This window comes from Astyanax mexicanus, chromosome 14 (assembly GCF_023375975.1).
Source record: "Astyanax mexicanus isolate ESR-SI-001 chromosome 14, AstMex3_surface, whole genome shotgun sequence".
Classification (NCBI taxonomy): Eukaryota; Metazoa; Chordata; class Actinopteri; order Characiformes; family Acestrorhamphidae; genus Astyanax; species Astyanax mexicanus.
Genome location: NC_064421.1, coordinates 39,090,804 through 39,105,475, shown reverse-complemented (window position 1 = coordinate 39,105,475; position 14,672 = coordinate 39,090,804). Strand labels below are relative to the sequence as shown.

At 38.0% G+C, this 14,672-nt stretch overlaps 1 protein-coding gene across 2 annotated transcripts in view; it reads left to right on the top strand.

Annotated features, from left to right (window-relative positions):
- The window catches only part of grid1a (glutamate receptor, ionotropic, delta 1a), a 738,749-nt gene that overhangs the window by 657,472 nt on the left and 66,605 nt on the right, over positions 1 to 14,672 (top strand). For both annotated transcript variants that reach the window (XM_049464094.1, XM_049464096.1), the window contains exon 7: positions 11,978 to 12,139. In XM_049464094.1, coding sequence (XP_049320051.1) covers positions 11,978 to 12,139 — 162 coding nt within the window. The remainder of the gene's footprint in view (positions 1 to 11,977; positions 12,140 to 14,672) is intronic.

Sequence of the window (14,672 nt, the reverse complement as noted above, 5' to 3'; positions counted from 1 at the left end):
CGACGAAGGACAAGAGACAAAGGAAGGCTTTATAGCACACAAGGGAAGTGGAAACACCTGGGGCTAGGGGGCGGAGCTACAAATCGACACAGGTGGAAAAGTACTGAGACAGAACACAGGGGCACAGGTCACGTGGGAATAACACACAGAGACATGAGACAAGACCAGGACGTGACAGTAATGTTGTGTGAGTGAAAAATTTCCTAAATTTTGCACAAATATAGTCCATAATTGTTTGGGTAGAATTCACCTAATTAAAAAAAATAGATTTACATTACACAAAAAGTAACGTTGATATTGTTTTGGTTCCTGGCATCAATTATTTGCATAATCATTGTTTTGCAAGACTCACCAGCATTGTGAGCTACAGTTTCGCTACCTTCCCTTGTGTACTCCATTATATTTTATACAATGGTTGATTGTCTGGCCATAGTGTTGTAGGCCATATGAACAAGTTACCATATTGCTTTATTGTAAAGTGTAACTTTATGCTGGTTGAGAACTGTCATAATGCCCTGACTGCAAACATCATCAACTGCATTAGCTGAACCACCTCCCCGTAGTGGATTAATAACCATGATACCACACCGTCCACCATCTGCACAGGTTAGCTGAGCACGCTACAACAATAAGCTAATGGATAAAAAGGATACTATCTGCCTCATCTGGATCTAAAGGAAATCGAAAAAATCTTACCATAACCAGCTACATCTCGAGCCCCGCCTCCAGCCCCGCCCCCCACAGAAATTATGTGATCAGAAATCCAATCACAAGAGCTCACATGAGACGCATTTAACATGACAGGTGTGATTGGCTATGCATTCTGGAAATGATTTGTGATTGGATCACCCAGGAAGCATGTTAAAGCCAGGTGTGACCATATAACCGCCCCCCCCCCCCCCCCCCACTGCCCCAGACACAATCCCTCATTCATACTAGCAGCTCTGGGACACTTTCATTACCTTCCATATCACACACACACACACACACACACACACACACATATGATAACGATGAGTCAGTTGAGACCCATCTTCAGCAGACATCTGTACGCAGGATAAAGAGTCTTCCAGCCGGCCTGTGCTGCACTGAAATCCTCCTCACAGCTATATTCCACACAAACAAGACCAACCTTTTCAATTCATCTTTTATTCATAGAACAGAAAAAAAAAATCTTTATCACACTGAACATGGCCTTCATCAAATGCTTCATCAAGCCTTCAGAAGAAATTGGATGTTCTTTAGCAATATATTAGTTATTTTTTTCTATTCACACAGTTAAAATCAGAAGTTTACATAAACTATATGAAAAGACACATAAGCATGTTTTCTCACTGTCTGACATGAAATCCGAATAATCATTTCCCATTTTAAGTCAATTATGATACATACAATTATTTTTTAATATCATTTGACAAATGCCAGAATAACAATAGATCATTTTTTAGGCTTGTTATTACTTTTATTACATTTTATCACATTTCCATACATTCCATTTGTATTTGGAACCATTGTCCTTAAACTGCATGACTTGGGTCAAATCAGAAACTGTAAAAAAAGATGGACGCCGTGTCGCAGTTCCCATTCATAATGAAGTCAAAATCTTCCTGGTTAAAAAGACTCTTCTCTGAATCAAAACATAAATTAAACCCATTGTGTGTTTAATAAAATCCAGCTTGTGACTCAGTTAGCTTAACTTTAGAATTAGCTAGATAGATATTCAGGGTTTGAGAAAAATCTACATACATATAATGCCCTGCCCTGATGTGCCTGATCAGCCAATAACTATCATTTCCAAACTCTATTAGTTCAGGGCTAGTTTTAGGGTTTGTTAGAATTTGTTTAAATCTCAAGTATTGTGGTGTAATGTATTATTTAGAAGGGGTAGAAGAGATGGTTGAGCTGGAGAGAGAGAAAATGTGAAGAGGGCTGAAATTAACTGAACTGATCAGGAGTGGACTGAATAATAGAAAGAAGTATTAATGAAAGATTAGTAATTGTGTAGGCCCCTTAGGACTATTATTTACTTATGGAATATATCTGATCCATGTCCTTCTTGTAAATTTGTGCACCCTTCAATTTCACATATATATATATATATATATATAAAGCACAAGCCCTCGGTTGGGCTGTTGGGGCGGCGGAAAAATCCCTTATTTTTAAGTCCAAAACTTGACAGGTATGGTTATTGGTCCCGCCCATAACCAGCCCTTTTACAATAACCACACCTTTTTTTAATAGAGCTGAATAACGTTTTAAAAACGAATTCTGTTTGGGAATAAAAATTTGACAATATAAGTGGAGGTTACACTTGCTGTTGCATTTAAATAATGGAGGTTAGAATTACAGTATATTAGAAAAAAACGTGATTGAAAGTTGTCTGTTTTGCCATTGAAACCTATGGGGATGTGTGGGGTTACGCAGTTTTCTGAAACCAAACAGCAGGGTGCGCCCGACCTGTGGTGGCTTCACTTTTGAGAGATGATGCTCTGTCCAGCTATACACAGTCTATGGGTCAAATGTTTTGAATTGGCAGCAGGAATTTGGGCTAATTTCATAATGTTCTTTCCTCATAATGCCATCTATTTTGCGAAGTGCACCATTCTATTCTGCAGTAAAACAACCCCACGACCTGATGCTGCCACCCCAGTGTTAAACTTTAATTTAATTTTTTAAAAACGTAATAAAATGTTTGTCTTGTCAGACCACAGTAATCCTAATTTAGTAATCCTGATTGACCTAAAACAGGAAGTGTTTATTCTGATTTCATGTCAGACAGTAAGAAAAAAAACATGCATATGTGTCTTTTTATATAGTGTGTAAATGTCTGATTTCAAATGTATATTCTGTACTGTGCAAAGTTTTAGACACCTATGGAAAGTACAATAAAAAAATATTTTCTGAGCAGTAAGTGTTTATTAGCCCAGTAAAACAGTAATACTAACATACAGGGGTTGGACATTGAAACTGAAACACCTGTCATTTTAGTGTGGGAGGTTTCATGTCTAAATTGGAGCAGCCTAGTGGCCAATCTTCATTAATTGCACATTGCACCAGTAAGTGTGTGAAGGTTCAATTAGCAGGGTAAGAGCACAGTTTTGCTCAAAATATTGCAATGCACACAACATTATGGGTGTATGGGCCAGAGTTTAAAAGAGGGCAAATTGTTTGTGCACGTCTTGCTGGAACATCTGTGACCAAGACAAGTCTTTGTGATGTATCAAGAGCCACGGTATCCAGGGTAATGTCTGCATAACACCAAGAAGGACCAACCACATCCACCAGGATTAACTGTGGATGCTGTAAGAGGAAGCTGTCTGAAAGGGATGTTCGGGTGCTAACCCGAATTGTATCCAAAAAACAGGGTGATGAACAGTGTTACTTTTCCGCCACACAATTTATATTTGTGACTACTACTGTCCAAGTTATATCTGTGGATAACCAAATAAACAAGATAAATAGAGCATAACTCAATTATTGTGATTGGTTGTGCCACAGCTGCATACTATTTGCTAATAGTAACTATGTTTTGTCTAAAAGCTATGTCTAAAAGCTTTTTTGTCTTTGTTCTGCTTGTTTAGTGTTGCTTTTTCTTTTTTCAGTTTATCTATTTCATTATTCATTGTTTATGACTTCCCCAGCTTCTGTAAAATTACTCCCTATTATGAAAACTTGATTGCATTATCTAGCGTGTCGTCCGTGCTGTAGTGCTGTTTGAATTCTCAGTGATAAATCGTTTGGTCACTCCATGGCCATTGGCCAGAATAAAGCAAACACTGTTTTATAGTAAAACAGTCAGAATTGCATTTCAGAGAGGCCCTGCCAGGAATCATTTTACCACTGAAACACACAGTGAGGATGACAACCACCAGCTAGCCTTCTTCACTGTAACTAAATCATTAGGACATTTTCCTTACATCACTAAAACCACAGCTGGTGGAATAACATACACTGTATTGCCACAAGTGTTCACTCACCTATCCAATTCAATGAACTCAGGTGTTTAATGTCAGTGGATGCTGAGGAGCATACTGCACCATAGGAACCAACTTTCTGCGAGTCCATCACTACAGACCTCTAAATTATACACACAAAATGTAGAACTATGCACACAAATCCAAACTGCTAAACTCATTTAAGCACAATTCCATAATTTCTCACTCAAATATCATTTTAAATCACAGCTTTGCAAATCGCTAAACACAAATTGCATAATTTAGTACAGGTCCTCTGGCTGACCGAGATCAAAGGTCTGATGAACAGTGATCTGTTTCTTTGCATTTTGCAAAAAATACGTTTTTGTTACCTCTTTGTTTTTTAACTGATTTTCCTCGTCATGTTTCTCATTGCACTTACATAAGTAAAAATTACAGTTTTGCAACAAACTACATACAAAATAAATAAAACAAATGTCTTACATTTGTGTTGCATATACATTTAGTACTGTAATGCTATATGGAGGGGTCCTACACCACACCAAATAAATCTAAACACCAGAAAGCCAACATATTTCCATGGACATGTATGCATTTGAATTTGTACAGTGACCAAAACATGAAAAATCATGAAGTCAAAAACTAACCAAATACTTCTGTTAATAGTGCTTTGAATTTATATTGTCAGTCTTTATTTGATGCTCTGCAAAAGAGATAAGCATATAAATAGATGTGTGTGTTGTTTTGGTGGAAGGAATCAGTTTTGCTAAAGATTTGTGGAGTTTCAACAAAGCAGTTCATCATTTTCAATTTGTGTTTAGAGTTTTGAGAAACTGAGCCAAGTTTCTAAAAATGCGTTTAAACATTTGGGAAAAACTGTAATGTAGCTTCAAATAAGCTCAAGAACAGTAGAGTGTAGAGAGCTTCATAGAATGGGTTTCCATGGCAGAGCTGTTCCATCCAAGCCTCACATTACCAAGTGCAATGCAAAGCTTTGGATGCATGGGTGTAAAGCACACCTCCGCTGGTCTTTCTGATCATCCGTATGTTCTAGTTGACCAAACTAGACAAAGAACAAGCTGGTTGACATGGTTCAATGTGAGTTTGATGATTTAGCTGGTCTACAACCAAGCTAAACAACTAGTTTGACCAGCAAGACCAAACTGGTCAAGCAATATAATCTGTACAATCAAGCTGGTTGACCATCATGAATTTAATATCTGTGGGATATTGTATTCTATCTCTGATTATCTCTGATATTTTATGTCTTTCGTACCCTACTGACACAAAAAATACGCCTTGCGTGGCTCGAAACACGTAAAAGGCATGAACTAATTCTCTTAACTAATCATGGCAGGTGCGCACTGACTTTGGCATGTTGATATCTTAACATTGCAGCGCTTTTGCGCGTCTAAGCAGAGAGTACTGACTTGTATGTATTCTGTTTATTGTTGAGGTAAAAGTCGAGTTTACCTGCTACAGCGCGTCCCTGTTTGTGTTTAATGAGCAGGTTTGTAAGTATGTCAACAGACTATTTTCTTGCCTTACGCCTGTGCCGTTAAAGTAGCGGCGAAGTTTAGGAATATACATATATGCGTGCAGGCGCAGCTGAGATGGACTCTAATGATTGGCTGTTGTCCTGGTTTTAATCAGTCACTGGCACACCTATGTTTTTTTCAACGCCAAAATTGCAACACGCCAGAAATGAACCTGAACACACCTCACTTCCAGACCACCACACCCATCAGTGTAGATTTATTCCTAAACTCTGACCTATTTTAGACGTGTTGGTGCAAGGTGTAAAAATAGACTGTTGGCCGGGTGTAAGATAGGAATTAGCATTGTGATGCGTCTTGCACAGGGTGAACAATATTGACCTGAGGGTTATTAGGATATCTCCTATGCTGTTTGACAGCATGATCAGTATCAATAAGTTGTCAGCCAGTATATGTTTAAAAAAATTCTATTAAGAACAAAAGCTTAGGCTGAACCAAAGGATACTATAGTGCACTGAACACTGAATTATAACACAAGTTAAAAATGGCGACGGTCCGGACCTTAGCCTAATGAAATTTTCTCTAACTGGACCAAACTGAATTCTAATTAAATACCCCTGCAGTAGACTGTTTCCAGCTGCATATATACCCATTAAAAGTGAATGCATTTTAATAAAATGCAAATATATTAAAGAAGTTTATTTGGACTGGAGTTTGTCTGGAGTTCTCTTGAGTCTCTGCACGGATCATCTTCATACTAGACTACATACGTCTGCTATGTTCTTGCTGAACTGTGTGTGTGTGTGTGTGTGGGGTCAGATTCACTCTATCTGGATGGAGAGATTTATCTGGATAGGTGTTTTTTTAAATGATGAGAAGCTGGAATGAAAACAAGCTGAAATGAAATAGGAGTACAAGGCTATTTTTAAAATGTAAGGAATAGAAAGTTCATATAATTGTGTGAAAATGTAATGAGTAGAAGTAAAAAGTAATCTGAAAAATAATTACTACAGTAAAGTATAGAAAACAAAAAATTTAACTTAAGTAAATGAATAAAGTATTTGTACTTCATTACTTGACACCTCTCACCAAGCTGGTTTTCCAGCATGACCAGTGCAATATACGCCGCATTGACCTATGGGACACATATAGGACAAATGGGAGTGTCCAATTTGACCACTTTGATCATCGAAGGCCAGCAGAAGCTGTTCTTGGGCTAGAAGCTCAACCTGAAAACCCATTTTAAAATTCCTTCCAAATTTAAACACATAAAACTCCATAATAATAATAATAAATAACCTACTATACGGTACAGTAGAGCTGAACATACTCCTCTGTCTAAATGCACCCTTGGTCAGACCATCCTGTAGCCCATGCAGGTTAGTTCAAAGTTCCTTAACCTTTCTGATCATTAACGCCTATAGTTTCCCCATGGAACGCCTGCTGCAGCATACAGATTGTGATGTCCAATACATAATTTATTACATGTCACAGCATATTGTTCTCATTCATAATTCAAAACAGTGCTACACAGTGCCACACTGCTCACAATTAAATGCAAACCTGCATCAAATTAGTTTCCATGGGAAATCACACTCAATCTATAGGCAAGAAATCAGCCGCGCACTGTACAGCTTTATGTAGGGTGTTTCAGTGTGTCTTCGCTATCGTAACAGCAGGAAAAGTATGCCTTGGATGGTTTAAAATGCACAAAAGGCATGTATAATTTCTCTTAATTGGGTGTTTTTTGGGTAACGTGTGTAACATGAACACACGAATAGGTTGCACTGCGCAAATCTAGCTTTTACATCAACAATAAACAGAATGTAAAATTAAAATACCATTGCTGTTCCTGAATATTACCTTCTGCTGTATCTTCAGAGCATGAATGTGCAGGTCAGTATCCTCTGCTAACACAAGATATCAATGCGCCAAAGTCAGAGCGCAGCTGACTCTTAAAATGAATGGCAAGTGAAACGCTGATTGGTTTATTTCTCGTTAGGCCAAAAACACACCTTTGATTAATTAAGAGAATTAGTTCATGCCTTGCCATGTGTGTTTTGAGCTGTGCAAGGCGTGTTTTTTGCGCCCTGGTGATACCAAATACGCAATAGCATACTCTAAATTTAGCTATAGATCGATCATTAAATAGGGCTTTTAGAGTTCCACTTGCCATTCCCTTTAAAAACCAGAGGTGCTCTTAATGCTGAATGTTGAAATGCGCATTGCTATTTCTAGAGGTGGAAAGTAATGAATTACATTTACTCAAGTTACTGTAATTGAGTAGATTTTATAAGTAATTTGTAATTTTAAAGTAGTTTTTAAAATAGGTACTTATACTTTTACTCAAGTACATTTTGACACAAGTAATTTACTTTGCTACATTGGAAAACTCCCCATTACTGAGTAAAAAAATGCTGGGGGAAAAAAAAACAATTGCCTGATTTAAAAATAAAAAAAAGGGCACGGATGCTCGCGCATGGAATAATGAGGCAATAACATCTTCATGCAATACAAAATGTGCCAGCTTTAAAAACTTCCACATCAAACCTGTGAAACCATTTGGTGTAAGTACTTTTATCATTAAACAATTTGCTTAAATGTTTAAAAAAACATGTAAAATCAGTTAAAGCACAGCAATTGCAAGTAACTATATCTATAAAATTACAGTTTATAGTCACATATATTACCATAACTTTTTAATAATTAGAAACCTATGCCACTTGTTTTATGGGGTGGTCTGAACAAATACTGCCTGAAAGGTTTAAATTATTATGTGGAATAATAGTTCATTAAAAATTAATAATTTAATTTATGATTTGTTTTTACTTTTTTACATCAAATAATTAAAAGTAACTATTTAACTTTTACTCAAAGTACATTTTAAATTGAGTACTTTTTTACTTTTACTCGAGTAGATTTTTAGTTGGCTACTTTTACTTTCACTTGAGTAGAATTTTAGCAAAGTAAAGGTACTTTTACTTAATTACAATTTTTTCAGTACTTTTTCCACCTCTGGCTATTTCAACAGCGCAGCTACCTGGACATGTCCATCACTTCCCAGTAGAGAAAACTGACCTGCTCCTTCATGCAATAAAATATTATTTTAATTTAGATTAATTTTACTGTTGATATAAACGTTTGCATAGCTGCTAACAGCCACACACTCTGGATTTGTGCACTGCTGTTTGTTTATGTGTATGTAACAAGTGGGGGTGTACACATATTGGGGATGCACCTGTGTTGACATTTCACTGTCAAGATAGCAATGACCATCTAACTGTGCACCTGTGTTTTTTTTTTTGCCAAGACAGCAATACGGCAAAAATTTACCTGAACACACCTCATTTCCGGACCACCACACCCATCAGCATAGATATATTCACACACACCATGCTATTTAAACAATGCAGGTGGAATACATTACCGTATTCTGGTGTGCCTTATGTATGAATTTTACCAGTCAGGTTGTAAGAAGCAGTAAAGCCACTCTGCTGAAGAACAGGGTTATAAAGGAGTTTTATAAAGTTCTCCACCTCAAAGACTTGACACTGGAGCAATATTAGCATTAGCCTCTAACTGTACTAAGCACTGACTCTTTTGCTGTTCAGAGGTAAGTATTATTGGACTGTAGCCTGCTGCTAACCCTGGCTAGCACTGCTGGAGCTGCATTAGCTTTGCCCATTAACTGTGCAAAGCGCTAGCTCTTTTGCCGTTCATAGGTTAAAATTATCGGCCTGGAGCCTGCTTCTAACCCTGGTTAGCACTTCTGAAGCAGCATTAGCATTACCTGCTAACCGTGCTAGCATTTTCAGCATTCAGATGTGAGTATATTGGTGTGTAGTCTGTGTGTTTACTGTGTTAAAACAAGCTACATGGAAAGAAGAGCTCTAGTGGAAGCATTAGTGGAAATCTGGAAATCTAATTTTACTATAAATAAATAGAAGTGCTTTACTCCAAAAAACCCAAATAAACTGTTTTCTGGAGAGAAATCTGTGGAGATTAACATCCAGTGCTCATTTTGTAAAAATATGGTATTAGTTTAGATTTTTAAATATGTTTAACCCATCCATTAGAAAACAGTGTTTTACTCAATTTTATAAATATGAGGGTTAGTTTTCTTAAAATTTGATTTAAACCATAGTAATACATCACCATGCTTACACAACATATCGTAATATATTGAATGGTAACCCTTGAATCATGATACATATCATATCGCCTTGCAAGTTATTTTCATTACACAGCCTGTACTAGGCATGATCTGGGTTATATACAGTGTAGTATAACAGTAAATGTAAATGCAGTCAGGCCACATCAGGAGAGAAATAAAATAATAAAGTTGCTGACGCTCTTATTTGGCCCTGCTGCTCTAGGGAAAAATAAATGAACTGGCTGGCAGATCATCAACGGGTCAACAGCAGTTAGCGTTAGCGGGCAGCAGGGCTACTTGTTGACTTGTGAATTTGATGCTAGTGCTCCCTAATCAGCTCCTACACACATCACAGTCAATAACTGAAGGAATAGGTCAGTGTCATTTGCGCTGTAATTTTGCAGTGGTGGGGCAGAGCAGCGAGGCGGCCGTGCCCAGTGATGGAGCCCTGCTGCTGCTGCTGCTGCTGCTGTGAGTAACGGAGCGTGCTCGGCTGTGTGATGTGAGCTGGATGGGATTGATTTGGTGTGAGTTGGATGGGTCGGCTCTGAGACACGTTTTTCTCTACGTGAGTAGTAGTAGTTTTCTTTCTGGCACAGTTAATCTGGCTGAAAATATTCTACCGTGTATATTTGCATAATGCCAGTTTTGGATAAAAATTTGACAAAACAGAGAATCTCACCCATTTGTTACACTGTAAAATCTGACTGCTCTACTTATTCAATCATTAAGGGGATTGTGACTTTTATGCAAATAAACTGCTGCTGGCCACTTCCCATGTATACACTGAGCATTTACCACATGTTAATGTTAGCTTGTGCAAAATGGCCACAGACAGTAGGTACAGATCCCTCCCTCAGACGAAGTCTGCTGGCTAATCCTGCTGTGTACTGTGTCTGAGGTTCTCAAACAGCAGACCGAAATGGCGGATCTTCAACTGATCTAGTGGGTGGGGCTCTGGTGGGAATTAACAGGTGAGGGGTGGAGCCTGGGTGGTTCTATGGAGTGAGCATCCAATAGGCTTATAGAAGCATATGATTCCCGATGATATGATACCAAACTCCTTCAGCTGATTCACATACATAACTAAAATACTTTTTTTATTTCATCTAAGAAATACGGAGCCCCTAAAGGAACGTGGTGGGTTTTTTTTTTTACGTCAAAAGTGGTGAGCACCACATACTAAGTGGCGAGCACCAGATAGAACCACTATGTGCTGCTCACCACTTACTATCTGGTGCCCACCACTTAGTAAATGGTGCTCACCACAAAGAGAAAGATAGCGGGCGTGAGAAAGGGGGGTGTGTGTGAGAGAGAAAGAGAGAGAGGGTGAGAGGGGGGGTGCATGAGAGAGAAAGAGAGATAGAGCAAGAGAGAAAGGGGGGTGTGTGAGAGAGAGAAAAAGAGAGAGGGTGAGAGAGGAGGGTGCGTGAGAGAGAAAGAGAGAGAGAAACAGAGAGAGAAAGAGAGGTTAAAAGAATAAGGACAAGAGAGAGAGACAGAGAGAGAGAGCGAGAGAGATTGCTTATTATTATACTATTATATAATTGCTTATTATTACACATTTATAAAGTCTCCACACTCTTATTTCCTTCTATTTGCATTATCATTAATAATAATTATAAGTGTTAATCCTGTAAATAATAATAAGTTCTGTTGTTGTAATTATATGTATGTAATCTTTCTTTTAATTAATTGTTATTATTAATTATTATTATTATTATTATTTTTGTTTGTTTTCTGTTTTATGCTTTGGCAATAGTGTTGATTGTTACATTCATGCGAAAAAAGCACAGTTGAACTGAACTGAACTGAGAGAGAGAGACAGAGGGCGCGTGCGAGAGAGAGACAGAGGGCGCGTGAGAGAGAAAAAAAGAGAGAGATAGAGAAAGTGTGAGCGACGGGTGCAAAACTCCTTGGAACATTAGTTTTGCGTTTTGTTCATTGGTTCCACAGATAGATTTTCTGAATAATAATAATAATAATAACAATCATAATAATAATTTAATATTTATACAATTCTCAATAAAATATTCAAAACACTCCTTACACTCAGACAGTCTTAAACTGTCTATACCACACACACTCAGAGAAACACACACACACACTACACACTTACACTCACCTACATTTATTGTCTGTCTCTTCCCATTACCTGCAGACGCCTCTGCTGTGCTAGCACATTGGCGTGTGCAGGGTTGGCGTGCAGGAGTGTCAGGTCAGTGTATCTGCTTTAGCTCAGCGGGGATGAGCTCGTGTCTGCTCTCTGATAACAGCGCCGGGTCACTCCGAGTCTGTTTTCTCTCTTCATGTGTCTCTCAGTGTGACAAACACATGAAGCTCTGCAGATCCAGCTGTAACTCCAGTCCTCCCTGCTCCTTGTTTTCCTCCAGGTTTCCAGTCTGTACCTGTACGACAGCGTGCTGATGCTGGCTAACGCCTTCTACCGGAAGCTGGAAGACAGGAAGTGGCACAGCATGGCCAGCCTGAACTGCATGAGGAAGTCAACCAAACCATGGAATGGGGGCTGGTCCATGCTGGACACCATCCAGAAGGTCTGAGTACAGTACAGTTCTGTTTAATATCAATCAAATGTCAAAAGTTGTTAAAGTTATTAAGAGTTTAAAGGTTATATAATGAATGAAAAACAATTCACAAAACTTATTACAAAACTCATTGTAGTACAATAAGGAACATTTAGACTACACAGTAAAATTAGCAGTGCTGGATCAACACCTAAAGAGTTAACTTTAACACTCCTTTGGAGCATATAAGGTACCACTCTACAGAGAGTAAAAATAACACTGATAGCAGTGTTAAATGTTTAGTGTACTGTGCTGTGTACTATTTACTTATGCTAGTGTTGTTCATTAGTGTTATATCAACACCTAAAGCGTTAATTTTATACCGTTTGGAGTATGTACACAGCAAAAAGGCAAGTGTTAAATTAACTCCCACAGAGTTGATTTTAACTCTTTTTCAGGGAGTTAAATCAACACTTTCAAAATAGTTAAACATTTAACACCTTGCCAGAGTTCCTTTTTAACTCACATTTGTATTTCTTTAACTCCTAAATTGTTACACTAACACTGGAAAGAGTTAAAGGAAAAATTATAAATGAGAAGAAGATTAGTCAATTAATATGACTTTTTATTATTTAATTATTATTCAGGACAGGTTAGTGTGTAATTTTCCATTGTATTTCTTAGTGCATTTCCAACACTTTATCACAATTTACTGTACAAAGGATGGTAACTTGCTCTTATAGCCTACAATATATTAGCTAGACAAACAACCATTAAACTAAATATAACACAATACCCAATGGAAGGTAGCCCTGGTGGGCAAGATTTCACACTGATGGTAAGTTAGGATTTGGGGGACACACCCATTATGCAAATAACGTGTTTAACTGGGCGGAGTTTAATTAAATCTCTGTGGAGTTGGCCAGTATTTATTGGGTTTAGTGGGATTAACACTGAAATATTCAACTGTGTCAAATAACTCCAACACTGAACACCATTTAACACTGAAATCTGAGTTAAAAACACTTTGAGAGTGAAAAATCAATGAGAGCCATTATCCACAAATGGCAAAAACATGGAACAGTGGTAAACCTTCCCAGGAGTGGCCGATGACCAAAATTACACCAAGAGAGCAGCAACAACTCATCCAAGAGGTCACAAAAGACTAGGGTTGCACCGATACCGATACTGTATCGGTATCTGTATACCGATACTGTATCGGTATCGGCACTGATATTGGCACTTACACAGTACCGGTATCGGCAATGGCTATCAGCCGATACCATTTCCAGGTTTGGAATGCGGGAGTAAAATAGTGGGGTAAACAGCACGGTCTGTAACCTGAGACTCTGAGAGCAGAGAAATCTGTATATATATATATATATATATATACAGACCTTTAAAAAAAAGTGGAGGATAAAACAGTTGGTATCTGTATCGGTACACGTATCAGCCGATACCAGAAAAGCCGGTATCAGTATCGGTAAAGAAAAAGTGGTATCGGTGCATCCCTACAAAAAAAAACAACAACAACATCCAAAGAACTGCAGGCCTCACTTTCCTTCCTCAGTTAAGGTCAGTGTTCATTCCTCCACCATCAGAAAGAGACTGGGCAAGAATGGCCTACATGGCAGAGTGCCAAGATTAAAAACCACTGCTGAGCAAAAAGAACATAACTGTGGAGTGTCAAGAGTTGAATATAGTAACAATATGAAGTAAAACATGGTGGTGGTTGTGTGATGGTCTGTTTTGCAGCTTCGGGGCCTGGAAGACTTGCTGTAAAAAATGGAACCATGAATTCCGCTGTCTACCAAAAAAATCCTAAATCCCATCTGTTCATGACCTCAAGCTAAATTGAACTTGGGTTCTGCAGCAGGACAATGATCCAAAACACACCAGCAAGTCCTTCTCCTAATGGCTGGAGAAAAACAAGTGAAGATTTGGAGTGGCCTAGTCAAAGTCCTGACCTGAATCCGATTGAGATGCTGTGGCATCTGTGACCTTAAAAAAGCCGTTCATGCTTGAAAACCCTCCAATGTAGATGAATTACAACAATTCTGTATAGAATAGTAGAGCCAAAATTCCTCCACAGCACTGTAAAAGACACAATGTAGGTTTGGATTTTTTTCTCCTTTAATAATAAAATCCTTCATTTAAAAATAGCATTTTGTGTTTACTTGTGTTGTCTTTGACTAATTTTTAAATTTGTTTGATGATCTGAAACATTAAAGAGTGACAAACATGCAAAACAAATAAGACATTATGAAGGGGCAAACACCCCTTAAAGTTGACCACAGTCTTGAAACATGAGTAAAAGTGAAGCCTCTAAAAAGAGACTTAAATGATGGAATCTGATGAGGCTAGAGTCAGAGAGATCATTTTGTAGATTTACGTTACTGCATCGTTCCATGTAATTTGAATGAATGTAATTTTAAATAATGAGTTCACGCCAGTATTACTGGTTTGTTTTCACACACAAGGACTGTGGATCGATTGTGTAATTCCATACATCACTTTCCTGCATGTAGGTTTACAAAAACTTAAGTGGCAAAGCTTAAAGGAG